The 25,476-nt window shown below is 53.3% G+C and overlaps 6 protein-coding genes across 6 annotated transcripts; 4 read left to right on the top strand and 2 right to left on the bottom strand.

The window, feature by feature from the left end:
• Positions 1-4,172: 4,172 nt before the first annotated feature.
• M406DRAFT_47181 (uncharacterized protein) lies at positions 4,173-5,027 on the top strand (the record flags this gene model as incomplete). Its single annotated transcript, XM_040924323.1, has 1 exon — positions 4,173-5,027. One exon carries the CDS (start codon positions 4,173-4,175, stop codon positions 5,025-5,027), a length of 855 nt encoding a protein of 284 aa, XP_040771839.1.
• A 2,825-nt stretch (positions 5,028-7,852) lies between these two features.
• Positions 7,853-8,614, bottom strand: M406DRAFT_324532 (uncharacterized protein; the record flags this gene model as incomplete). Its single annotated transcript, XM_040919880.1, has 3 exons — positions 8,243-8,614; positions 8,034-8,149; positions 7,853-7,940 (listed from the first exon to the last, which is right to left on the bottom strand). A coding segment is annotated over exon 1 (170 nt), but the record flags the coding sequence as incomplete, so codon positions are not given.
• A 1,243-nt stretch (positions 8,615-9,857) lies between these two features.
• On the bottom strand, positions 9,858-10,779 carry M406DRAFT_324533 (uncharacterized protein). Its single transcript, XM_040919881.1, has 2 exons — positions 10,592-10,779; positions 9,858-10,522 (listed from the first exon to the last, which is right to left on the bottom strand). The coding sequence occupies exons 1-2, from the start codon at positions 10,623-10,625 to the stop codon at positions 10,158-10,160; spliced, it is 399 nt and encodes a 132-aa protein (XP_040771841.1). The 5' UTR covers positions 10,626-10,779; the 3' UTR covers positions 9,858-10,157.
• Positions 10,780-11,233: 454 nt separating this feature from the next.
• On the top strand, positions 11,234-12,584 carry M406DRAFT_324534 (uncharacterized protein). The gene is made up of 5 exons (XM_040919882.1): positions 11,234-11,354; positions 11,445-11,524; positions 11,589-11,627; positions 11,743-11,817; positions 11,904-12,584. The coding sequence occupies exons 2-5, from the start codon at positions 11,498-11,500 to the stop codon at positions 12,264-12,266; spliced, it is 504 nt and encodes a 167-aa protein (XP_040771842.1). The 5' UTR covers positions 11,234-11,354; positions 11,445-11,497; the 3' UTR covers positions 12,267-12,584.
• A 4,176-nt stretch (positions 12,585-16,760) lies between these two features.
• M406DRAFT_47368 (uncharacterized protein) lies at positions 16,761-17,726 on the top strand (the record flags this gene model as incomplete). Its single annotated transcript, XM_040924332.1, has 2 exons — positions 16,761-16,982; positions 17,076-17,726. 2 exons carry the CDS (start codon positions 16,761-16,763, stop codon positions 17,724-17,726), a joined length of 873 nt encoding a protein of 290 aa, XP_040771843.1.
• Positions 17,727-19,213: 1,487 nt separating this feature from the next.
• On the top strand, positions 19,214-21,468 carry M406DRAFT_282709 (uncharacterized protein; the record flags this gene model as incomplete). Its single annotated transcript, XM_040918485.1, has 4 exons — positions 19,214-20,328; positions 20,536-20,886; positions 21,024-21,275; positions 21,378-21,468. Coding segments are annotated over exons 1-4 (1,224 nt in total), but the record flags the coding sequence as incomplete, so codon positions are not given.
• Positions 21,469-25,476: the final 4,008 nt, after the last annotated feature.

The raw sequence follows: 25,476 nt of genomic DNA on the forward strand, positions 1-25,476 counted from the left end.
CGAAGAAACAGAGAGTCACGCGTCCACGGCGGGCGACAAAGTTTTTTTAAGTGCCCGAATCTAGGGGCTGTGCAGATGCAACGGTTCAGTCGCTTGTCTTGTCCAACCCTGCTAGGCAGCCGCAGTCAGAAGTAGTCAAGATATACTTCCACAGCGGCCGGCGTCAGGTTCGTCGTCGCGATGATAAGGTAAGGAGAAGATTTGGTCGGTGTTCACGGTTGCGATCAGAGGTGGTGGCCAAGGCAACGAGTTGTCGTCAAGCGGCAACAAGGCTGACGTAACCGGGGTTAGAGACGACGCTAAAACACTAGCGTCGTTCCTTGGCTGCAGCTGCAGTCGTGGGGTGGGTCGGGTGGTCGGAGCTTGCAGTGCCAGGCACGGGTGAGCGTGGCAGGGCAGGGGGGGCCAAAGCTCAGGCAGCTGATGTGGCCAGTGCGAAGGACCTAACCAAACCGTCCAGGAGAGGAAGTTGAGATGTCGTCAGACCACCGTCCAAGAACGGATCGTGATGACGCGACAGCGAGAGATAGATAGCTGCTCTCGTCTGGTCGGAAGGTCGAGAGACGGTGCGCGACAGCTACCAAAAGCCTCGCGACGTTGTGCAACTCGAGATAGGATGCGCTGAGTGGTAAAAATGCGCGAGGATGCAAGAACACAGAATAATGATCAGGTGTTTCTGATCCTCAGCTGTCGCGTCGCTATTAGCTTCTGGGAGATCAAATATTGAGCAGGAATGAGATAGACAGGTTTGGGCGGGTGCTCAGGGAAAGTCGTGGATGATTTGCGACAACAAGTGTTTGACTTTTCTTCTTTTTTTTTTTTGCGTTTAAGTGGAGGGGGACGGGAGATGGAATGAATGGGGGAGGTGAATACTGCTTTAGGGATCCAAAAGGTCCCAAGTTTGGTTGTGCTGCGCAGAGGTGCGTTGGGGGCGAGGACAACCAGGGTGTGGGTGTGTAAGGGGAGATTGTAAAAGGCGAAAAGGGGAAGGCGGGAGATAGAGAGGAAAGTGTGAGAGACAGAGAGACGTGTGTGAAAGGAGGGAGTCAGTCAGACTGAGTGTAGTGTGTCAGACCCTATGCAGGGTGATTGACACGGAAACGGTGACTGGGACTGGCTGGTATGGGCGGGACGGTGGCCACAATCACATCACACAGGCTGTGACTGGGGCTGCACTGCACCCTTAATGCACCGAGCCTTGGAAAAGAGGAGAGACAAAGAGAGCGGCCAGAGAGGGTGGATATTGAGATCGTCAGCTTACCATAAAGTCAAAGAGGTCCTTCAATCGACACACGCTGCTCTGTCGCGAACAACCAAATCGATGGGATGGGTCCGGGTGAATAAAGGCGGAGGTAGAGGGAGAGAAGAGGGAGAGGGAGAAAGAATTAGGTCGGGAGACTGAGGCCAACGAGATCTTCCAAGAGAGAGGTTAGTATACGAAGACGTAGTGCATCTCACCGACCAGAGCAAGGAAAAGGGGGTGAAGGGGGGAGGGAAAAAAGGGAGGCCCTCGAACGGACACGAGACCGACCAGCAAAGAGAGTCCCCACAGCACGCCCACTGACTGGGCCACCTCGGCCGGTCGGATCGCAGCCAGAGCCGTGAACGTCAACTTGCACTTACTGACCTGATTTCTTGCGCTGTCGCCGCGTCCTCCTTGGTCTACTATACGTTGAAGAGAGAGAGGGAAAGGATCAGGGAAGGAGAGAGAGGGGGAAAAAAACAAGGAGACAAAATAGTTGCAGAGAAAGGAAAAAGAAACAAGAAAAGATCGTTGGATTATTCTGGTCTCTGGAATGGGGTGAAACGGGTTCGAGTGCTGCGCTGTAAACTGCCGCGAAAGTGTTCAGAGGGAACAGGGCACAAAAGGGCATTGACAGGGAGAGGAATGGTGGGTGGTGGGAATGATGTGAGACTGAAATTGAGAGTGTTGGAGGGAGAATGATGGCACACCCGGAGGTAGAGGGGGGGGCCGCCTGGCGAGAGTGCCTGGAATCAGGGGGATGGAGCCTAGGAACTTCCTGACCCCTTTGGTTGCGTGCTGGTGGTGGGTGGGTTACGAAGGGCGGGCGACCGTGGGTGAGCGAGTTGGCTTGGGTGCTTGGCTGGCGTGTGTGACACGGACTGGGAAGAGAAGTGGAATGGGATGGGGATCAATCCTTGGAAGCGATGGATCCAGTCTGCAGCCAGCAGGACCCGAGATTGGCCCGCACCGAGCTTGGCAGGGAAATGGGGGGTTGCTTTCCGTGCAGCCGTGTTGGGTTGGGGCTTGGGACTGTGTCCGGCGGGCTAGACGGCGCGTCCAGCTCGGTACCCCCTCTCTCTCTCTCTCCATCCCTCGTACTCATGGTAGGGTAGTACTATAGTACAAAGTCAAGCAAGGTAGCCCAGTCCTGGGTTGGAACTAACACCAGCAAACGACAAGCCAACAACAAACCTGTCCCATGAGTCGCGGCAGCGCTTTGGGCTCAAACCTAAACTTATCCAGGATATCGAGATGCAACCAAGTCATTTCCGGGCCTATCTTGGGAAAGTTGGGCGACAGTATCGTGGTGGGTGGGTTTCTTTTCTTCTGTTGCTCATCACATGCTGTCATTCGGTTGATCATCTATGCAAGGCAAGACTTGAACTTATCAGCCCTCCACTACGACGCTGGCACACCACACCACACATACCACACGGGCGTACTGGCGTACATGGTGCTGCTGCACAGAGAGTACGTATTTTACATAGTACACATGCAAGTCTTACTCTGCATGCTAAGAATAGGCAGGCTGCACTAGCAAACATGCACTTTCATCCTTCCTCACATTTTTCTAGATCAGCAAATCATACCCAAACCTTGACATTCTGCATTCAGGTCAGAGTTGCATTTATTCCCTGATCGCAGCGGAGCCAGCCCTTCCAATAAACGCGCAGAATGTCAACATGACTGGCTGGGCTGGCTGGTGTTTATTATGCGCCTAGCTCGGCGGAGAGTTTCAGGTGGGGTCCATCAGATAGTGTGGTACGTACCTCGATACAAGCCCGGCCATACTATGGATAGCGACCATCTGCATTCAGGAAAGTCTCTCATTATCGTTTTCAACCACATCTTGTGTCACAGCCAGCCCTCCATTTCTTGGGGTACGAAACACACATCAAGCTTCCCGTTAGCGGCAGATTATTATTTTTTTGTATACAAAATAATAAACAAAAAAGCAAATATGGCCAGCCTTCTAGGATACCACAGCAGATAGCCTCAGAAGATGGCATCCACATCAATCTACAAAGCAGAAGGACATGGTGGTGTCTTAAAACCTAATGTAGCAGCTTGAGTCGGGTGGGTTATGATTTTGGTATTTGTGGTTTTAAAGACCTGATCATTCGGCTTTACCTGCTGCAGCTCCGATGCACACAGCTCTGGAGAAGAGGACAAGGGCTCAGGGATTGGATAGTACTGACCAGGAAGCGAACAGCCCAGTGAGATATACTTCATAAGCCTATCAAAAGAGCTGAGAGAAACATGAGAACCCTTCCAAACTCTACCAGTATATGACCTCATGGTGAACAAAGTGTCTCAACACTGTCAGTCCTTTCAATCCTTTCAGTCCTCTTGTGCCAGCCTGCTTGCTGATGCCATGCAGCTCATTAAATTAGAGCTGATCCGATGTAGTTATGATAATGATGTTGAGGCTTGCGTCCTTAGCATACTCATGCACTGAGTTCAGGTCTTTTGACATGTGATTGCCATCTTGTCTGCATGCTGGAAAGAGAAAAGCCAAAGTTCTCAAATGATCATTACAAGTGAAGTGCTTGGCTTCATACTTGAGTCAGTATCAAACTTTTCTCTATCTAGTACATTTATCAACCAAAAAAAGTTGGTTGAGGGGGGGAAGGGGAATATAGGAACAATTAACAGCCTTTTCTTACGGTTGATAAGCTAGAATTCCTATGGTTACAAGTGGACCACAGACAGGCTTATCGATAAGTAAATGTATGTCAACAGCAAGCACCTTGCTCCTATCAAAATACTACCACAGCCCTGAAATCACACCTGCCATTGTCACTTCCTTTCCCTTCAAAAGTATCGTCGCCACAGAACCAGCAAAACATCATCCCTCTCCCGCTCCCCTCCCCCCCCCCCAGCTTATCGAGATTCCTGCACGTCGGCCTCGACACTACAGATCAGAATGCCTGGCTCAACAGCCATCTCCACCAACTGGGCACCACCTGGTCCCTCGAGCCCGTCCAATTCCTCCCGCGCAGGCAAACGCCGCCGCGACGACGACGACATTGATTCCGACAGTGCCGCTGCCGCAGCAGACCCTCGAGTCATCGACCTGACCAAAGATTTCTCCTCTCAGCCACATGCAAACCACCAGCTCTCCCGCAAGCAGCGGCGGGTCGGCCCCTCCACCTCCTCCATCCCGCACACCCTGCCAACGCAGCCCCACGAGGAGCTGCTCGCCGAGCTGGGCGGCCGCTATGATATCCTCACAGCCTCAGTTATCTCCTCGAGCAAGATCAACAAAAAGGTCACGTCCGTGCTAGCGCACCTGGGTCACGTCGACCTGTACAACCCCGAGAACAAGCCAGGCGTCATGATGCTACATGCGCGAGCGGGCGACGCGGGGAAGATGGTCACGGTTATGGAGCTTGCGAAGAGACGGATGGGCGAGGAGGGCGTGGCGTGGTACCAGTACAACCGGGTCTATGAGGTTGCTGGCGAGGCGAATACGCGGGGCAGAGGCGGTCCCAGCTCCCGCAGGGCCGCACGAGGCGCCAACCAGACGATAATCGAGGATACGGTGATGGACGGTGCCGAGCGGGACGATGATGGGGAGGAGGAGGATGAGGAGGAACAGGAAGCCTTCGAGCCCATACAGACGGCCTTGGACGTGGCTATCCGAGACAAACCTGCAACTGAGCCCAAGACCACCTACATGAGTATTTTCCTGTCACGGGTCCCGATCCCTGAGCTGCAGGCAAAAACTTCCATCACCCTGCAGACGAATGCCAACGAGGTTGGCAGTGGTAAGGCGTGAGCCTGGAGTGGGAGGGGGCATCTCGTTCGTCGTAAGATCAATGAACAACGCATAGCAGGAGGTAAAGCATGGCAACCTATTTTGATACCCATTTGGAGTGGCTTGATTACACTTTTCTATAGCCATCAAATTCACACGGCTGCTACAGTCATATCAAAACCTTTGTTTCCCCCCAGGTGACCTGGGGGCAATGCAACCACCAAGTACAGGCATTGCAATTCTAGACCTGTGGTAATGCATTTATACTTCACTGCAAGGTAAACAATTCTTTTCTCTCACATCCGTTATCGGAAAGACTGTATCGCTCTCTTGCATCTATGAGAGACAAGGTCTACGTGTACGTCATTCAAGTGCATCTGCAGAATTTATCCTTCAGTAGTGAAATTCCTTGCAGCCATTAATTACCGATTAAATGGCTGGCAAAACAAATACTATATGACCAATTAGGCGTTGGGCAACACCTAGGCACTAGGCATCAATCTGCTCTAGGTGTTGTGTTGCTGTTTAGCTTTAACATCAACATTGTATAGGATATGTGTCTGCTCAACTGCTTCTAAGTACTTAATATATAGCAATCCGGGCACTGGAGAGACTCGCCCACGTCTGGGCTGGTGACGACTGTAGAATGTATACTCAATAGTGGAATTAATTCACAGGGAATGAAGAACTATCCAAAAGATATTGCCGAGGTTATTGCAAGATATGCCCAAACCATGATTACTATGTTTTCATCTGTTTGGTCTCCATGATATATTTGCTTTTGTTTAATTACTCCTGGAGTATTTGGAAGAACAAGAAACAAAATGTCAAAATGACTTCAAGCTTCTAGCCTTCTACCCAGATGCACAACTTGACACGGAGGAAGAGTCTCAATACTGTTTACACTGATATCCGGTTCAGGCCAAATTTTGTGAAGCTAGGTGACAGACTTCCATTGTACCTCTTGTATTGTACTATTACTTGACGAGGGAAGAGGAAGTATAGACCAAATATTTAAAGCACTTAAGCAACTTAGGTGGTGACATACTCACGTCGGTCTACGACTATGTCATCAGAACTGTGCTTCGAATATGGCTTCGAAACCCTTGTGCCTGAAGCTGATTCCGAACCGAAATAGGCTGAGGCCTGATGTCATTTGTGCAACGGTTGCTCCATAGATCCTCAGCTGCCCCCAAAGAGTCAAATGGGTGATGACATAGGTGCCTGCGGTGTCCGTTGATCTAAACGTACTGAAATTAGGAGGAACGTTTGTAGCCATGTGCGGGTTAGAAACAAATTCGCATGATAATGGGTTTATTAAAACCTGATACTCGGCTGGGCAATTCCACTAGTAGGCATTCTTTTCTCTCCAGGTTTTGCCCGGTCATCTGATGTCCCTGAAACTGTTCATGCATGCTTCTTATGCGCGTATCTGAATAGCCCGCATGCATCCGAAGATTTGACGCATAGCATGTAGAAGCCCGTGCCTGCTTTCGAGGGTTGTCGCTGAAAGCTATTTGTTGACCTCTTCGAAGGTGAGATGGTAATCCCCATGGGATTTCCTGCCCTAAATTGAAGGAGAGAAGGGGGAGGGGGCCGGTTCTTTTTGACATATTTGGGCATGGCGCTCTTCATTTAGAGTTGAAGGTGTGTGATGCCCTGGCGCCCAATGAGATCAGCATATGCGCCTAGTTCTCTGTTGTGTATGCATTCCTCCGTTTCAATTTCCGCGCTGACTTCCTGTCCCAGGTTCTGCCACACTGCCCCCGACGTGGTCGATCCTTCGGGTGGCTTGATCTCCCAAGAGGCGGGCGCTCACGGCTCACAAGCGAGGCAACTGTCAAAGCGGATCCGTTTATCGCGAAGGATGCACGCAACTAAGAATCAACGGATGTCAATCACTTGAATATTCATGGCAGTTGATGGCCATTTCCATTCCCCCCTGCTTGGCATGCATAAGCATGCTTGACATGCATAAGACATTTGCATACAGTAGAAGGTTTTCCCAATGGACACCTTCTTTTTCAATGTTTCTTCCCTTTTTTTTCTTTCCTCTTTTTCAGCTTCCTGAGATCATTTTAGATCATCTCATGGATTGGTGGCTGGAGTGGAATTGCAGTTCCCGCTTCTTGTTCAGCACTACCCACTCAGAGCCCGGGGCGAATCCCATCCCCCATCGGCAGTGCAACCCATTCAGATTGTAAGCCCACATGGCTTGAATCCTTCGAACTCGCCGTTCCCACCAGAGATCGCCGGCGCTTGCTCAGTGAGCTCCTGGGCGGCAGCCTTCACTCGCCAAGGCCAAAAGAGCCCTCCCATAGGATCGTAAACCGTACCAGACCTGCAAAAGGGCCCTGCAGAGGGGACATATGCAGGGGCCTCCGCGTGCGGCTCGCAGGAGGATGCGTTTCCCCATCGCCTGCTTGTAGAAATTTCCCATCAGCTCCCCCCCCAAAGATGCAGTGTGGTGTCAGTCTCTCCCTCTTTCTTCGTAAGCAGATAGAAGAGAGAGAGAGAAGAGAAAAAAAGAGGGCAAATTTTCGTAGCCCTGTTTGTTGGTGATTTATCTCTTTTTGTTCTTTGTGTTCATGATCGATCACCGCCACCGACCGATAGCACAGGACGTCTCTTTTTCTGACCTCTCTCTCCCCTCTTGTGGTCCGCCCCGCCCCTTGTTTTTGGGTTTCAAGATGCGCCGGTACCACGTGCCTCGAGCTCGACTGATCTCTCCCATCTTTGCGCTCTCGCTCGCGTCGTTCCTCTTCACCACCCCGGTGTGTCATGCCTCGTTGACGGTCACGACGAGTGTTACGGGCGAGGTGATATTTGACCAGCAGTTCTGGGTCGAGTGGACGGGCGGCGATGCGTCGACGTACAAGGTCCTCGTGCAGCAGCAGGAGACGACTGGAGATGGAGCCGCAGTCACAGTTGCCAGTATGATATATATTTACTTTAGGCCGTCAGGTCCTCGAGCCGTGGAGAAGAGATATCAAATTGCTAATCGAACCAACTTGTGTCGCTGAATAGGTAGTACAACGAGTCCGTACTCATACTCATTTAATACTGGCGTGTGGAAGGAGGGCCACTTCGTCTTCATCGTAGAGTCAGACGATGAGCAGGCTGACTCAAATATCCTGACACTTGTGAGTCCAACCTACCCCCCAATCCATGTTCACTCCACGAGGTTGCGTATCGAGGTTCCCCGCTATCAGCATCTTCTCACTAACATCCTGGAACTAGACGAGCTCAGTCGACACAACATCAACGACATCCACAACCTCTTCGACAACAACATTGGCAGTAACGTCCACGACGTCTTCTTCCGAGACAACATCAACATCAGCAGCAGCAGCATCATCAGCAGCATCATCAGCAGCATCATCAGCAGCATCATCAGCAGCATCATCAGCATCATCATCATCTGCCAAAGCCAAGGTGGCAGAGACCGCCACCTCAACATCGGGAGCAGCCTCCGATGTTGCCGCCAGCACCGCCTCGTCTTCATCGGCATCGTCCACAGCCGATGCAGCCGTCGCAGCCACAACATCACAAGCCTCCTCTGGTCTGAGCACCGGCGCAGCGATCGGCATTGGTGTTGGTGTGGGCATCGCCGGCCTCTGCCTCCTCGCCGGGCTGCTCTTCTTCGTGTACCGGCGCGGGGTCAAGGCGGCAGCTGCCAGAAACCACCCCAAGGAGCTTGCAGGCGACGGGTCGTTCCATTCACAGCCGCCGTCGACTGCCAATGGGGCCTACTATAACCAGCAGACTGGGATGTGGGAGGGAGCGCCAGGCGACGACAGTGCCGTCTCGAGGGCCAGGTATGGAGGGGTAGATGTCAACAGCGCAATCGAGCTGAGCAAGGACCCGAACAGACCGTACCATGAGCTGCACCATAACTCGACCCAGTTTGCGGAGCTGGGTCACAACGATACCTCGTACTACGCCGAGTTGGCGGCTGCAAGGGAGAATACGAGATAGGGATGCCCTGCACGTGGGCAACGAGAACACAAAAGAATGTGCGGAGGTGCTTCCGTATTTAACTACATAATGCTTAGTTTGTCATGTTCTTGATAGAAACAGCGTGGAGTTTCTGGAGGGGGGGGGGGGAAGGACAAGGATGTACTGTATAGACAATATATACCCCGTTTCATCTTCACGTCGTTGATCGCGGGCATGCCGTTTGCTTAGGACCGCATTGTAAAGGGCTTTAGCAGAGACTCCACGGTGGCCACGAGATGGCAATGGCAGTAGCATCGCCTTCAGGGAGTAAGATATGGACTCGCCACTGCCCCACTCATTTCCACCTGAAATCCGAAGAGTCAGCCTTTGAGGGTGTGGATAGATAGATGCTGATCAAGCGCAAGAAGCCCCTTCATAAAGATCAAGTCGGCAGTCGGTCCACACATGACTGTGCAGAGAGCTACTGAATACAGCGTATGATTGTCGATAGCACTGCAATGACTGCTCTGAATAGTACTTTGTGATAATTTTTAGCCGTCAGATGATTTCGTCATTATCACTTTGTTCTCTTTCTCTACCACTGTCCTTCGCTCCGGCCTCTTTGCAGCACCATCCCCAGCGACATTGCATCCTTTGGGGGGGGGGGGGGGTTCCCCCATCCACTTTCTTGCTGTTACAACCGTCTTTCTTTTCTTCTTTCTTCTTTTTGCCTCCTTCCGAGGCTGTTCAGATGGCATGAAGCCACCATGTTACCTCTGCAACTCGCTCTCACCCTTCAAGCCGTGAGAGCGTTATGTAAGAATGAGAGACAGAAAGGACAAAGTAGAGAGAAGGGGGGGGGGGATAGTAGTGATGGGAAACCTAGGAAGATTGAGCATCGCAGCTCATTGTAGTGATGAATTGAACATTCAACTTAGCTCCTATGACTGTGCTGTCCGCCAGCAAATGCTCACATAGAACGACGAACTGTCTCCAACCTCAGCCGCTCCGTCGCTTTGGTCGACCCCCTCCCTAAGATACTTGACGCTGTCGGGGACAATGATCCAAGGATCCGAGGTGAACATATATATAGATAGAAGACCTCAAGGCCCTCATCGCTGTGCCGAGATGACCTCTCCGGATTTCCTCTGTTCATCTCATCTTACGTGTGGCTCTTTTCGATGTCCCATTCGATTGCTTGGCCTTTGAGACTCATGGCTGTGTGCCACTGTTCTTCTTGGAAGACTCTGCGATCCTCAGCCCGAAGTTGGCACATACAGCCACAAGCAGCAGAACTGCCAGCACAGTAGGTCCGAACCTGTCGTCGAACCCAGCCTGACCCCTAGTACGTATCGATTTCGCACGCCAGTGATACGTCCTGAGCGCATATATAAGTGTAGCGACAGCCACGCCGGTGAAAAAGAACGCAGAGATCTTGGCGGCCTTGTCGCCGAAGTTGAGCATGCCGACGGCCAGGGCGCCCACAATGACGGCGAAGTTCAGCCAGGACAAGAATGTGCGCTCGTTGGCGAAGTAGACTTTTGGTTCGACACGCGTGGGAAGTGCAATGCGCTTGCCTAGAGGTCAAGCCAGTCAGTCACCAGAGGGCCTAAAAAACAGGGTATGAGGAGCTTTTGGGAGCATACCTGGGGCGGTCTGGAGGAGAGGCTGGCTCGACATGGTGAGGATGCGTATAGTACAGAAGTACGAGAGACTGTCGACGTCGGTGTCGATGTCGTGGCGAACCTAGAAACGCTGGGCTGCTTGCGGTGGTCCTCGTGGAGGACAGCGAAAGAAAACCTGTGGTGGACGGACTCGAGACGCTACAAGTAATGGACGCAATTGATGCTGTGGTTGGATGTTAATTGGCGAATGCTGTGTACGAGCCGAGCCCACCTTGGGAGGAGAAAAGTTAGAGCCTAGAGCTAGAGTTACTCTAACATGCAAGTTGACGTTGTGAAATGGCACTCCAACCTACAGTAGGCTCAAGAGCTGGTGATGCGGTAAGGAACTTTGAACAGGGGGGCCTGGCATCCCAAGAGGACTTCACGTGTGTGGATTGGCAAGTCTGATTCGTCTGTGCTTCTTATCAACCTTATCCAAGAAGTTCATGCAGGGTCTCTGCAGTTTCCTCTGTCTATTTGCACGGCAGGGGTGTTTGCAGTACTCCCAAACTGCACCTGCAAAGTACATACAAATTTACTAGGGTGGACATGTGGCTGCTGGACAACAACGCGCATGCTCGGGCCGCGGCGCGATCCAAAACAAATCGCAACCTTACACCGTCACGTCAACAGACATCCCACTCCCTTGTGACAGGAGCTTGACTGCGAAACTGATTCAAGAGAGACTTACCTTCCATCCCGACTATTACAAGTCATCACAACTGCTCCTTTCCTACAAATCAAGGTATGCATGCGATTGATTGCTCTGGCTATTGGATATCCTAGCCTCTTCATACAGTAGCCAGGATTATTGACTGATGTTCAATACCTGCAGTCGGAATTGGTCATCCTTACCCCTTTCTGTTGACGACATCAATAACTGCAACCATGGCCGACAAGAAGGAGAATACTCCAGTTCGTCAGCATCCAGACAGGCCTTTCTTGTATTTGGACGTTTTAATCTGACCATATCAAATAGCCCATCGCTCTGAACCGTCTCAAGCAGATTGCCAATGATGTATGCCCGCTTCCCTTTCCCCCATCTCCTGTCAAACAATAACCAGCATCGCCGCTCCGTATAACACGTCTCTTACCAATTGTTCCTGGAAGAAGCTGATTGGAATTATTACCAGGCTTGCCAAAGTGCTCTCGGCAGTGTCGAGTACTATGACCATTCCAAGACAACGCAGTGGAACAATACCATTATCGTGAGCTCTTCTGTCCCACCCCCCCTGCTGAGAGCCAGCTCATTGGTGACGATCCCCAGTACTGACTGTCTTCCTGCTGGCTACAGAACAGCATCCTCCGCGCTGTGATCTCCGAGTCCACCCCTGAGAAAGCCTCTGCGCCCGCCTTCAAGTTCGCCATCAACAGCACCATCGTCCAGCATCTGGTACCAACGTCCCAGCTGAACAAGGCCAAGGGCACCTCGACCGGCACATCCACAGAGGGCGAGAGCAAGGATGCAGCCTCCGAGTCCGCCAGCACGACGACCGCGACCGCCACCGACGGCAAGCCGCACGTGGGCCGACGGGGTATGCATAGCGCCACGGGCGCCTACTGGAACGAGGAGACGGACGGTATGTGGAGCTATAAGTACGACGGCGAGGCCAAGGGGCTGGACGTTGTTATCATGCTGATATGGATCGCCATCTGAACCTCTGGCCCCAAGGCTGAGGTGCTATGCGGGCGATAGCGTATAATCAACGAGAAAATGCTTTCAGAACGACTGCGTACATTACCGCTGTGTGTTGGCTAGGTCTCGAGGGCATATTACCTACGATGGCAGCGCGGACTCGGCAAAGTCTGCTCATCATGCATGAAACGGAGTTTTGCCTTGTTGAAGAGAGATGCAAAGGAAGCCCCAAGACGTTCATGATCTTTTCGAAGCCAAGACACATTAAGAAGGACGGGTCGATTGGGCATGGCAGATGTAGGATATCTTCCATTTGTACAAATTCAAAAGCTATCATACACTATCGAGCAACGTGTGGATCATCCACGAGTGTCGCTCGCTCGCTATCAGGCCACACACTCTGCGTCGCAGACTACCTGCTTATGTGCTTTGTTGACTCTTGTAGTAGAACGCACCAAAACTCGCCCCATGGCCAATGGTGGCTGTTCTGCTGGAAGACTTGTCTACGAAGAAATTCTTGAAGAAGATGTCTAGCTAAGCGTGACTAACCCTCTTCTCTGCTCAGTGGGAGGAAACCGGGACTGAAATGCTGTCTCTTGTCGATGGCGATTTCTTTCAAAGTTTAACGTAGCAATTTTCCAAGCAAGCTCATCATGAGTTAATACAATGCAACGCAGTTGGCAGCATATGTGCATTTACATGGATGTCACCGATCAGATTGACTCTTCGCCCATTGCGCTTACCCTCGAAGGAACCTCTATGGGCCAAGCTCGCCTCTGAACGTTGGACTATCTTAGGTTTGACCAACGACCCCGTCGGCTCAGGTATTGGCACAGAAATATTTCCGTTGAGGATCGATCCATGTTGCATGCTCTAGCACAGCAATGTATCGTGCCAATCGCTCGTAAAGCATGTCCAGACAGCCAGCCTTGCTCAAGTGCGGCCTGGCAGGATCTCTCGAGACCACTGGGGGCCTGCACATACATTGTGGTGGGAGTTTTTGTTGAGATACGCATAATAAGCGAACTGATTAGAATCAAGCACAGCCACCGAGGTCATTGACCTCACTGGCGACAGTGACAGCGACGATGATGGCGGCGGCAGTACAGCCGCGACCACCGCGACCACCAGCAACAAACCACCAGGCGCGTCCCTTCCCTTCTAATCATGCCTCGTCGTCCTCCACCATCAATCCTACTGGGAAACGGGCTAAGCTCACGAACGCCCAACATGCGCAGGTCACAGCCACGACGCTCGTACCTTTGTATGTCCAGACTGGTGCCCGAGAAGCAGCCTCGAACGAAGCGCACGTGGGCGACGGCAAGCTCAGTAGAAGGTCAAACATGCCACCTGCTACAACTATGGACACAAGAGTTTCACGGGATGTCCCTAGCTAAAATCCATGCCGCCTCGAAGCGGCAAATTGAGTCTGACCTTGGGCTTTCTTGTGCGAACTTCTTTCACCAGCAAAGGAGAAGTGATCGTGGTCTTGCAGCGTGCATGGGGCCCTGACACTGGCATACGGCCTGCTGGATTCTTCCAGTCTCTCCAACTGACAAAACTATAGTACAATTTTCAGCGAGTATCTACTCGTTCGGCAAACCCAGTTCTCGGAGGGGCAAGCCTCTCTCTTTTCCCGTCCCTCCCTCTCTTCATAATCCTAGTGCAACTAGCATCCTACCCTTGAGCGAACAGGTTCATCAAGCTCACCTAACCCATCACACCGAAAGAATAGTCAGGGTTGCAGGTGCCCGGCCCATCAGCGCGGCATGTAGGCGGCAGGGCAGGCAGGTCTGTCACCATGAGGCGCATAACAGGACCTTTAAATGTGTCTTGGGTTACACCCGAACAGCTGCAAGACATGGCTTGAGCGGGCGGTAGATCGACAAGATCTATGTTGCTTTTCTTTCTTTTAAGGTTCACGCAGGATGCCATTGCCGAACGGCACGGCACAAAAACCTTGATCAGATCACCAACCATGTTGTGCCCTGGCAGCCTGGATGGCTATTCGAATCGCATTTCTGCACCCTTGGCGATCGCTGCCTGATAAGATGTTGAGGCTGATTGGCGACGTCTGAAACCTCGCGCGGCTGGCCACCACCGTCAGTGTTCGATGGCTATCTTTCAGTCTCGAGCAGCATCAGGCTCAGCACCTTTGAGATATCTCACGTGCTCAGTATCGACCCCAGACTCCAGACTTGGCTGTTCCAGTGGCTCCGTCTGGGGCGGTTGAGCGGGGAGTTGAATGTCATCCTCCCCGGCCGAGACCCTCTCTGCCTCGACCCACTTCCAACCCCCCCTCCCCACTGTCCCTGGAGTTTTAGGAAGTGAGTTGTGGGCCTGATGACGGTCACGAACTTTTGGAAGATCTTGTTGCCGCCAGGTTGACAGCCGCCCTGAGCCGCCCTTACTCCTTGTTGCATGGCGCAATCTCGCCACCGTCCTCGTTGTTTTGCTCGCGCGCTCGGAGCTCAGTTCTGAAGGAAGGCCTGCCTACTCTTGGGACTTCAGATACACATCGCGACTTCGACCAGCTTTTGTCGTCGTCCATCGTCCCGCCGCGGATACTGGCTTGCCGAGGCTGGAGTTCCCGTCCCGTGGCACCGGATCTGGGAACGGCCCTTAAAAACTCAGTATCGGAGCCATGCGATGTCTAAGACCTGCTTTGTGGAATTGGGACCGGGCTGAGAAGGGGAACCCCTAGGACCCTTGGACAATTTTTGGCGATGGTCCCGTCTCTTCAACAAAGGCAGACTACAATAACCTTAGCCGTGTACATTAGCGGGACATGCGGTGCTTCCGTACTTGTCTGACCATGCCGGGTCGTTCAACACGACAGTGTGGCCTGTGGACTACCGAAGACAGAGAGGCACATGGTACCATCCTGGCGGTCTGAGATGCTCCTACGGACCTGGATATGATAGACCTTCCTGTCAAGGACCGGACCAGATCAGACAAGAAGACTGCATCTGCGCCAGACATCCAGGCCCTGAATTGCAAGCCATCTCGAAACTCCGAGCATGTGCGGTCGGTCGTCGGCACGGAGTTGCAATCTAAAGCCCACGATGTCGGCCGAGAGAGGCTCTGTCCACGACTAGGGAACACCCAAACGTCGTTCTCTCTTCTTATAGGGCACTCCGCGTGCTCGGGAGAAGGTTCCTAGAATGATCTTCGCTTGTCTCTGCCAAGGTCTCGCCGTATTAGTCCACCCCTGACGCCCTTGCGACATCAAGCGGACGACCAACGGCCCGCTCACCTTTGGTCTACAGCGGCCAGCCTTGCACGGCTGGCGGCCCATCGTGGGAAGAATGAATCCTCGTGACTCGTGCGGAAGTAGCGCAAGCGCGAAATTGGGGCTCGCTTTGCACTTGCAGACTTGGTCCTCATGATCATCAAAAGAGGTCCAATTTTCTTCCATGCCCCGTTCTCACCGTCTTTCTCACTGGTTGATCGAAAACTGGGCCAGGTGCAGATTGTTTCTACTCAGAGCCTTGGATGAGGCAAAATCTCATTCTTTTTCATCCTTCTCACGACCCCCCCCCTTCTTTCTCTTCTCTTCCTGTCTTTTCCGATGGTTATCCTCTAGATAAGCAAGATTGATAGCTTTTCCCTGATTTTTGTACTTCTTACTTTTGAGACTCGTCTGTTTCCGAGTCATATCCGGCGACTACGCTGTGAACAATCTTTTTTAAAAGTGCTGGCGTCTCGGCCCCCTCCGTGTGGTTTTCTTACCTGTCATTTTGCTGCTACGCCCCCGAATCTTCTTCTTCTTGAATCGCCCACCCTGCGTCTCGAGTGGATATCACACCACGCAGCAGGCAAGCCTCGCCCGACTTCTGGACCTCGTGGTTCGTTTCTTTTGAATAACGCCACCCTCCATTGTTTATCGTCCACTTAAATTAGACAACGTCAGAGCCTATCTTGTGGTTCCTCTCAAGACATCTACACAAAATCATATACATTTCCTCCTCATCAAAGCATATTTCCCGGTTATATCCGCCCATCCCTTATAGAGACATCACGCATTTCGGAGCAGCCTCCACCCCATGATCTCGCTAGTGAAGAGACTACGGCTACGATTACAGAAACCCGACGTCGGTCCCTGACTTGCAAATTCATACGATACTCCATATTCGTCATTGGCACACCCCTGGTCGCCCCATACGATACAAATACCCGCTGGGCCTCCCCAGGTTTCTACCCCACGGTGGACCATCAGCTCTAAGGTTGTCGGCCTAGACTACACGATATTCCAGAAGCCAACAGAATCTTCCTAGCGGAGACAAAGCAACAACACCTCACGCTTACTCAACACAAAAACCACACTCGAACAACCCCCCTCCTCCAATCCAGTGTGCAACTACGTTACTCTCCAGTGACCATCACCCCAGAACATACATTTGTCGTCTGCGAACCTCAATTTGGTTTTCATCCTAGACCAAACGGCTCGACATGTTCGTGGAAGGCGTTCAGACACAGAGCCGAGGCTCGTCATACAGCCATGGCACGGTGGAGATGAACCCTAAGGGGTTCACTCCACGGTCGAGACAGAACTCTGGTGTTTTCACCAGGGAAGACCACATGGCCATGGCCAGAAGTATGCACCACGGCAGAAGACCACCACAGCGGTCACGAACCACCCACGAGAACATCCCTTCGGGACCACAAGTGCTCACATTCACAATGGCACCTCCGCAGGCGCGCTACCAGACACCAGCCGCACCTGCACCTGCACCTGTCTCGCCTATTCCCTCACCGCTAGGGGCCGAGGTTGAGAGCACCTCGGTCTCTTATCCCACAGAGCAGCAGCAGCAGCAGCAGCAGCATGAGACCTCTGACTCGGTCGCACCACTGCCGAGCGGTCGGCCTGCCCAACCTCGACGGCCAAAGCTAGGACCACCACGCCGTTCCTACTCGGTTATGGACTACGAGCCAGTGCCGCCAGAACAACGGCCAGCCTCGGGCCCCCTCACACTCACGACGCTGCCTCCAGAACTGCACTTTGCCATCTTTGACCACCTGGACCCGATCGACGCAACGTGCCTGGGCCTGACGAGCAGCCACTTCTACTCTATCCACCGGAGGATGCACGGACCCGTCCCACTGAGCGTCAGGCGCGACGGGCCCAACGAGCTGGAGTGGGCCTGGCACCGGGCTGCGTACCCGACGCCGTCCATGTCTCTGTGCCCGAACGCGGCCACCACGGGCTCGTTGGGTCTGGAGAACGCCAAGGCGGGCCACCTGGCAGCGCTGCGGGTCCGCGGCAAGGGCTTGTGCAGGAAGTGCGGCACCAGCAGATGCGAGCTGCACAAGCACATTGTGGAGTGGATGCCGGCGGACTACGAATACTGCGCGGTGCGGGACAAGTTTGTGCCCCGGCCGGGCGAGGAGGCGAAGGCGCAGTGCTATATGAGCAACCCGACCAACACGACCCGTTGTGGACGACACCGCATCAGGAGGGACAAGACGCCAACGTCGTGAAAACGCGGGCGATGAGTGCATTATGGGGAAGGAAAGAAAGGAAAGCGAGCATATCCATGATTGGCATTGCCAACAGCCACGTGTCGGCGTGGGTTTTTTTCTCTTTTTTTTTTTTCTTCTTTCCGTCTTTTATTTGGGACCTGCACAAATCATTAGCTTCGCATTGCGAGATATTTGCCCTAGATGAAGAAGGGAAGGCATCACAGGAAGAGCATTCCAGAGCATCTCGGAAGAGGGCACAATTTTCTTTTCTTTCCTTTTTTCTAAGATATGATACCTTGGAAACTCTAGGCGCATGGGGAATTTTTTCCAAGAAGGATTGTATGGGGGGAGATGCGAGTGTCTTTACATAAAGAGCTTGTCATACATAAATGCATTCTTCCAACTCAAAGACAGACATCATCTACACAGCTGATGTAGATAGATGAAACTTCAAAGATCAATGCTTGACGCTTTGGACAGACGAAATAGTCGGTGAGTATTAGTAGTGTTCTGTAGTTATTTCGCAATCGGTAACTCGTTCGCAACTTGCATAAAACATAATAGATGTAAGAGTTATTATAAATTATAATATACGGCGCACAAGCATTGTATGGAAGTAACGATGCGTCGTCAAGTAAAAAAAAAAGAAGAAGAAAATAACCGAGACACTTTGATGTGAAGTCACCACGTCCAATCCCGGTGTCTCGGGACAAGACGGACAGAAGCGACCAGAAAAATCCCACGCTGCCACGCTGCACAGCCAAGCGGGATGGCAGCAAAAGCGTGGGGGTAGAGCATACCACACAACATGCCACAAGAGATCCAATTGGACCCTGGTTGGCACTACATGACATGACCGATGATGATGAGGATGAGTTCAGTGCTGCTGATGCGAATTGACCACGTCTTTTCTGACATGGACTGTGAGATCCTACGCAAAGCAGGGATACGCTTGACCGCGCTTTCTTGACGACCTTTTTCCCTCTCTCTCCTTCTTTCCTTCCCTTGTCTCTGGCCAGACGTTTGAAGCACGGCTACCTTTCCCACCATAGTAGTACATAGCAACTTCGTCTCTTGGCATGGTACGTAACAGAATCTGCCCCTTCCTTTCTGGTCGTGTATCTCTCTTTCCTTCTGACTCTTGGATAACGTAATCTATCTGTTCTTTTGATCGCGATTGCTCCCTGTTCTCCTTCTCCTTTCCCTCCTCCTGGTTTCTCTTACTTGCTCTATTCTTAGCTCTCTTTAGATATAAAAAAATAAAATAGTCAATTGGCGATAACTTGAGAGGATCGACAACAACACCCCTCTCGTCTTGGAAAATCTGGGGCGGCGCGGTGACGTCTTCCGCGGTCTAAATTAGCGTGCAGAGAGCTTGGGCCTCCTAAGAGAAAGGGGAGAGAGACACACCTCGAAAGCTGCTCCTAGCAAAAGCAGGAAAGCAAAGCAAGCCAGCATCTGGTTTCTGACGCGTTCTACCCAGAGGAAGAAGATAAAAAAGAGAAATCAAGGAAACGGGAGGCAGCCCAGAGCAGCGAGTCCACAAAACAAAAGACATTCCATTCTCTCAGCGTGGCTGCGAACAAGCTACAACTTGGACGACGTGTTTGGTGGTTCAAAAGGAGGACGACGGGGAATCTTGACCCACCTAAACTTGAACTGCTCCATCTTCTGCTTGACAGATTACTATAGGCGCGCACGAATCTCGACCCCCCTCCCTCCCTTACCTTACCCTGCCTTCCCAAGCTTCGTCCATCCTCTTCTTCAACTCTGGCTACAGCTCGACTCGATTCGATTCGATTCGCCTCGACTGGGTCCTCCTACCATACCTACCAGCTAAACCCACACCTACGATCCACTCCGACACGGCAAACGGGCAACGTGGGCATCGCACCTAAGTATCAGTCCATCATACCAAATTATCCATCCCCTCCACATATTTATCAAGAAACAGCTGGCTGTTGGGCAATCACCACCTTCAACGCTTGCAGTAGCAGCAACATCGCGTCTAGACCAGCAAATCGTTCTCATCCTCTCGTCCTCTCTTGGCATCCTGCCCTCTTTCTCCGATCCCGATCCAAAAGACGACAATGTCATCGTCTAGCACCTCCAGCCTCGGCGGCAGCAACAAGCGCAAGCGCGGCGCCCAGCCCCCAGCCTCGGCTGCGGCCATGGACGTCGACGCGCCCGCCTCCATACAGCAGACCCCCGAGTCGCGCGATGCCTCAGGCGAGGAGGGTGACACAACGGCCCCAGAGTCTGCCGCGCCTTCTCAAAGCCTCGGCCACCGCAAGACAGACTCCTCCGGCTCCGCGTCGCAGCAGCACCCGCCCAGCAAGAGGCAGCGGGGCGCAGACACTGCTGGCCAGGTCGTCGACCCGGGCGAGCCCAGCGACACCACCGAGGCGAGTGCCGACATTGCGGACCGCGTGAGCACTCGGAAGGGCGGGCTCCGCGCCAGGGCAGCGGTCAACAGCGCTGCCGCCTCTGAGGAGGAGAAGATGCCGCCGCCGCCTATTGGGAAGCTGACACACCCAGAGGGGTACACCACCAACCCGCCGCCTGCGGGCAGGGCGGTCAGGGTCTATGCAGACGGCGTCTTTGACCTCTTTCATCTTGGGTGCGTGGCTTTCTCTCATCTTGTTTTTTTCTTCGCCGAGGGGGGGAAGGGGAGAAGGGAGTGGGTGTTTGTGGGCCTAAGGAGGGGGAGAAAAGGCGGGGCTCAAGGTGTTGAAAGGAAGCAGGACCGACCAACCGACTTTGCATCTCTCTCTGATCGTTGCTGTAAGCCACAGAAGAGCTAACCACGTGCCCTTTCATGTTACAGGCACATGCGCCAGCTCGAGCAGGCCAAGAAGGCGTTTCCAGACACATACCTGATCGTGGGCGTGACCGGTGATGAGGAGACCCACAAGCGCAAGGGCCTGACCGTCCTCTCCGGTCGTGAGCGTGCCGAAACCGTCCGCCATTGCAAGTGGGTCGACGAGGTCATCGAGAACTGCCCCTGGATCGTGACGCCTGCATTCCTCGAGGAGCACCGTATCGACTATGTCGCGCACGACGATCTCCCCTATGGCGCCGCAGAGGGTGATGATATTTACGCGCCCATCAAGAAGGAGGGCAAGTTCTTGGTGACGCAGCGGACCGAGGGCGTGAGCACCACAGGCATCATCACGAAGTATGCCACCTTTTTGCTTCTTGCCTTCCTTGTCATAAATGACTTACTTATATCTTGGATGCGTGTGTTCTTTCACATGTGTCTTGAGAGAGACACCGGATTGTCAGCTGACGATGATTGTTTTTCTTTTAAAAAAGGATTGTTCGTGACTACGAGAAATACATCGCCCGCCAGCTGAAGCGCGGCACCTCCCGCCAGGAGCTCAACGTCTCCTGGCTCAAGAAGAACGAGCTAGACCTCAAGCGCCACGTCCAGGAGCTGCGCGATAACATCCGCTCCAACTGGTCAACCACGGGGCAGGAGCTCGGCAAGGAGCTGCGCCAATTCTGGCCGTCCAGCAGGCCTCAGAGCCCAGCCCGGGTGCCCGCCCTTAACCCGCTCGCAACTGCGTCCACCGCCGGGTCGTCCTCCAGCGCGCTCGCCGGTGCAAATGGCAACGGCGCTTCCCTCCTGGACAGGCCCACCAGTCCTTCGTCGATACTGGGACCCAGGTCTCCTGGTGCGGAGGGTAGGGCAGGGCTGGCGAATGATTTCATGACGGGGTACACTATTGGACTGATTGGAGGTGTGAGATCTTGGGTGAGTAGATATGATCCTTCCCTCACCCTCTTCTCGCCTTCACTCTGGCTGGTTGTGAGGAACCTTGGCATTTGTGTATGAGACTTACTGTCAATAGATGACCAAGAACCGCAGGAATGTCCGCGACAGCAGGCCTCCGAGCGATGACGACTCCGACGAGGAGCGTGGGCGCAAGAGAAGCTCAAGGGGCAGCGCGGATACGGCCACCGCCGAGGCGACGACATGAGACGCGCAACCGCGTGTGCGTGTGATGGGCACAGGTTGGCTGTTTGACTGACTCCCTGGGTCTTTTGATCGCCGACTCTCCTCCCCTTTCCATTCTGACACAGGTGCGTCACTTGGCCAATTGATGGGACCGTTTGTATCTGTGAACTCGAAGTACCAAAGGAAACAAGGAAAACAGTAGATCAAAACATGCACCATAAACGACACAGGAAGGCGGGCAAGAACGGGTAAGGCGGTTCCGGCTCGGGGAAATACATAGACTGACTGATTTCAATGAGGAGGGAGGACATCGGACTGAAAGGAAGGGGTGGGGGGGCCTCAGGGCCCTATCAGCGAGGAAGAGAAAAAAAAATCACAAAAAGAAAAGACCAGATGGGGTGGGTAATTCCGATACATGCGCCGGTTGGCCGAGACGTCCATACAAGTAAAAGACATCCATTACCTCCTACCTATTTTAGGTACTTGACTTACCCACTTCACCCCTTTCCCTTGTATCAACCTCTTCTGGGAAGCGTTGCCGATGGTTTTGGTTAGTTCTACCAATTTCTATATACAAAAATAAACTAGTAGATTTTTCCTACCATTTTCGCAGTCAGTATCTTCCTTATAAATCTGTCTTTGTATAAAGCAAACTTAGTGGTGACTTGAAACGAAGACCAACAAATCTGCTCGCTGAGATGATAGGAAATGTATTCGTCGCAGGTATGCAAAGCCACCTGTTGACAACTTGTTGTTTTTGAAATTGAAGAGTGTCAACCTCTCATTATCCATTGCTCCCTCAACATATGGAGGCGAACAACGGCAGTGCTTATCTCCTCTTTCTGTCAAGATACTCTCAAGAGAAGAAGCAGACACTTTAGATGCCCCGTAGCACTGCACTCATCAACCATATGGGCTTAGGTTTACCAACTCCGTGGCCTATCGACGTGAGGAGACTGTGGCTCATCTTGTGCGCACACGTGTATGCGCGCACACACAATTTTCAAGTTGACGAAGATTGCCTCTTCCCAAAGTATGCATTGTTTTTCCTGTCGGACCAACCGACAGCTAATAGACATCCAGCTGAGAAAAAAACTGAAAAAAAAAAAAAAAAAAGATGCAGCAAGACTATTTACCAACCAGGTTATCATCCTGCTTTCCCAATGATCCATTCCCCAACCATACAATCGTTTTGATGCAACAGTGAGAAGGATAGAGTCTATCAATCAAGCTCAATGTCAATGTCCAGGTCCAGAGCGCCAATGATATCATCATCAGTCAGCACCTTGTGGATCATCGGGATGCCCTTGGCGCCCTTGGAGCCGGACTCTGCCTCCTTCAGCTTGGCCAGGTGCGGAAGGACCTCGTTGTCCTTGGGCTTGGCCCTGGGCGTGCCGTCGGCGGCGGCGGAAGGGGTCGGCGCGCCGCTGCCAGCCAGACTCGAAGACTCGCGTGAGAGGTCGCCGCGCGCGACCGCCTGTTCAGCCTCGCGCACTTTGCGGCGCTCCGCGAGTTGCGCCTCGCGCACCTGCTTGGCGTTGCGCTGCCGGTTGAGCGCGTTCTTCTCGGCCAGGCGGTCCTGCTGGCTCGGCTGGGCAGGCTTGACCGGCACGTTCTTCTTCAGCGTCGTCTGGAAGGCAAGCCGCGGCTGCGGCATGTTGTCGAGCTTGTCTTGGAGCTCGGTGGCGTGCGCGGTATTACCGTGCGCCAGAGCCTGCGCCAGGTCTCGCTCGAGACGCGCGCGGTCTGCGCCGCTGAAGCGGTCCATCAGAGCATTCTGCCGTCGGAGCTTCTCGGCGACCTCTTCCTCCTTCCAGTTGTGATTGATGAGCTTGTTGATGTCGGTGGTCTTGCGCTCGAGTTCTGGCTTGCGAGGGATGTTCACGCCCTCATTCTTGCAGACGACTTGGTATCTGTTCCACTCGGGCTGTACTGTCGTCAGGAGACACCCTCCACCACGCAGAACGTGGAAGCACTCACCTCGGTAAAGGGGCCTTCCGAACAGGCAATGTATGGCCACTCCCTCTCGGCCGCGCCGTGAGCGGCTATTACATACTGGTCCACAACAATCGGTTTTCCGCGTTCGTTCTCAATGGCATACGGCCGTCCGGTTTTGAAGCCTGGGAACCTGCTTAGCTGCTGCTCATCATGTTGTGAAAGATGGGTAAGAAAAGGTTTGCATGCTGAACTCACCTTTGATCACAGCCATGCGATAGACAGGCTGGCCATTGTCCGGATTAGGCCCGATGTGAACACGGATGTAACAACCAGTCAGGGCACTCTCGAAACCGGGATAGAAGGCGACGCGGGCGAAGCGGGTGCGGCTGAGGCGGCATCTCTCGACGTCGCGCAGCTCGGCCAGCGGAGCCTGCTCGGGTGGGGTCTTGGACCTCTTCTTCTTGGTCGTAGCCCACTCGACGTCACTATCGTCCGAGTGCCGGCTACGGCTTGAAGTGCTCCGGTATGAGGGGGACCGGTCCCGGCGGCGCTCGTTGTCCCTGCGGCTTCTGCGGTCGCTCTTCTCGGCGCGGGCACGCTTGAGGGCGTCGAGACCGGGTTTGGAGCTGGACTTGGCCTTCTTGCGCGCGCCTTCGTCCAGATCGGCGTCGCCACCCTTGCGCTTCTTTTGCTTGTCCTCATTGTTCGTGACGAGGCGTCTCAGCAGGGCGGCCTGCCGCAGCCGCTCCTTCTCGGCCTCGCGCTCTGCCAGGATCTGCTCCCGGTCGACCTCGCGCATGCTCATGATCTCCTTCTTCTCAGCGTGGTTGGCGAACAGGCCATCGACAGGGTAGGGGTTCTTGTCGTCGTCCTCACGGGCCTTGGCTGGGGAGCCGCCAGAGTCGTCGTCAGAGTCGGATTCGTCCATCGCCGCGGATCCCTGGGAGCTGGGCGTGCCGGGCTCGGAGCTGGTGGGCGGTATGACAACTTTAGCATGAGAGCAAATGGGAGATGATGATAGAAAAATAGCCAGAGGATTTGAAGCAGGTAGGGGACAAAGAAGGCGAAAAAGAGCTGGGACCTGCAATGTTGCGATGCGACAAAGCCGAAGATGGTCCAACAAGGAAGGGAGTGGGCAAACTCACGCTTCACCTTCATCGTCCGACTCTGCACTGTCTCGACGCTTCTTAGCCTGTGCCTTCTTGTTTACAGCAGCCTTAGGGGGCGAATCATCTGCAGTCCAGGCGCTCTGGGACCGAGAGCGCGACCGGGACCGCGATCGGGAGCGAGAGCGCTGGCGGCTAGGGGGACGAGACGCATCGTCATCGGAGGACTGGGCGTCACCACCGGCAAGAGCCAGCAGCTCGTCCTCGACGTCGGTCATGGAGTCAGACATGATCGACTCGTGGTGGTGATGTATGCGTGGTGGTGATGTATCAATTCAAGGAGGGGTGTCTCAGGCCGTGGTAGGAGAAACTTTGTTGGTGTTGGGGCCTGCTTTAGAAGAACGGAGCGTAGCTGGTTGTCGAAACGGAAACGCGGTGGTTTGACAGCTGGGGAAGAAGATGGAGGACAAAGGAGGGGGAACGCGAAGTGCAGAGTTCGAGATGGCCAGTTCTAGAAGTAATCAGATATTGGACAGTGGCAGTAGACTCGACCAGGCCATAATTGGCGAGTTTAGACGCGGTTGGTTAACTGCGGTCAGCTATTGTCTCCTTAAAGTGAGTATTCGGACAGTAAGTGGCAGGCATCTCCGGACTGCATGTCTTACGTAAGTCAAAAAGTAACTTTATTACGTTCACCCTATCCATTCTCTCTACAACCCCTCCCCCCTAGCCCCATCCACGCCCAGCCCCTTCCTCAATAGGC

The sequence above is a fragment of the Cryphonectria parasitica genome, assembly GCF_011745365.1.
Source record: "Cryphonectria parasitica EP155 unplaced genomic scaffold M406scaffold_9, whole genome shotgun sequence".
Lineage (NCBI taxonomy): Eukaryota > Fungi > Ascomycota > Sordariomycetes > Diaporthales > Cryphonectriaceae > Cryphonectria > Cryphonectria parasitica.

Excerpts from the sequence above, each read along its gene's own strand:
- M406DRAFT_324533 (XM_040919881.1), bottom strand. The coding sequence starts at position 10,625 with ATGTCGAGCCAGCCTCTCCTCCAGACCGCCCCAG. Across the intron at positions 10,523-10,591 it reads TCTCCTCCAGACCGCCCCAG|GCAAGCGCATTGCACTTCCC; the intron begins GTATGCTCCCAA and ends CTTGACCTCTAG.
- M406DRAFT_324534 (XM_040919882.1), top strand. The coding sequence starts at position 11,498 with ATGGCCGACAAGAAGGAGAATACTCCA. Across the intron at positions 11,525-11,588 it reads ACAAGAAGGAGAATACTCCA|CCCATCGCTCTGAACCGTCT; the intron begins GTTCGTCAGCAT and ends CATATCAAATAG. Across the intron at positions 11,628-11,742 it reads TCAAGCAGATTGCCAATGAT|GCTTGCCAAAGTGCTCTCGG; the intron begins GTATGCCCGCTT and ends AATTATTACCAG.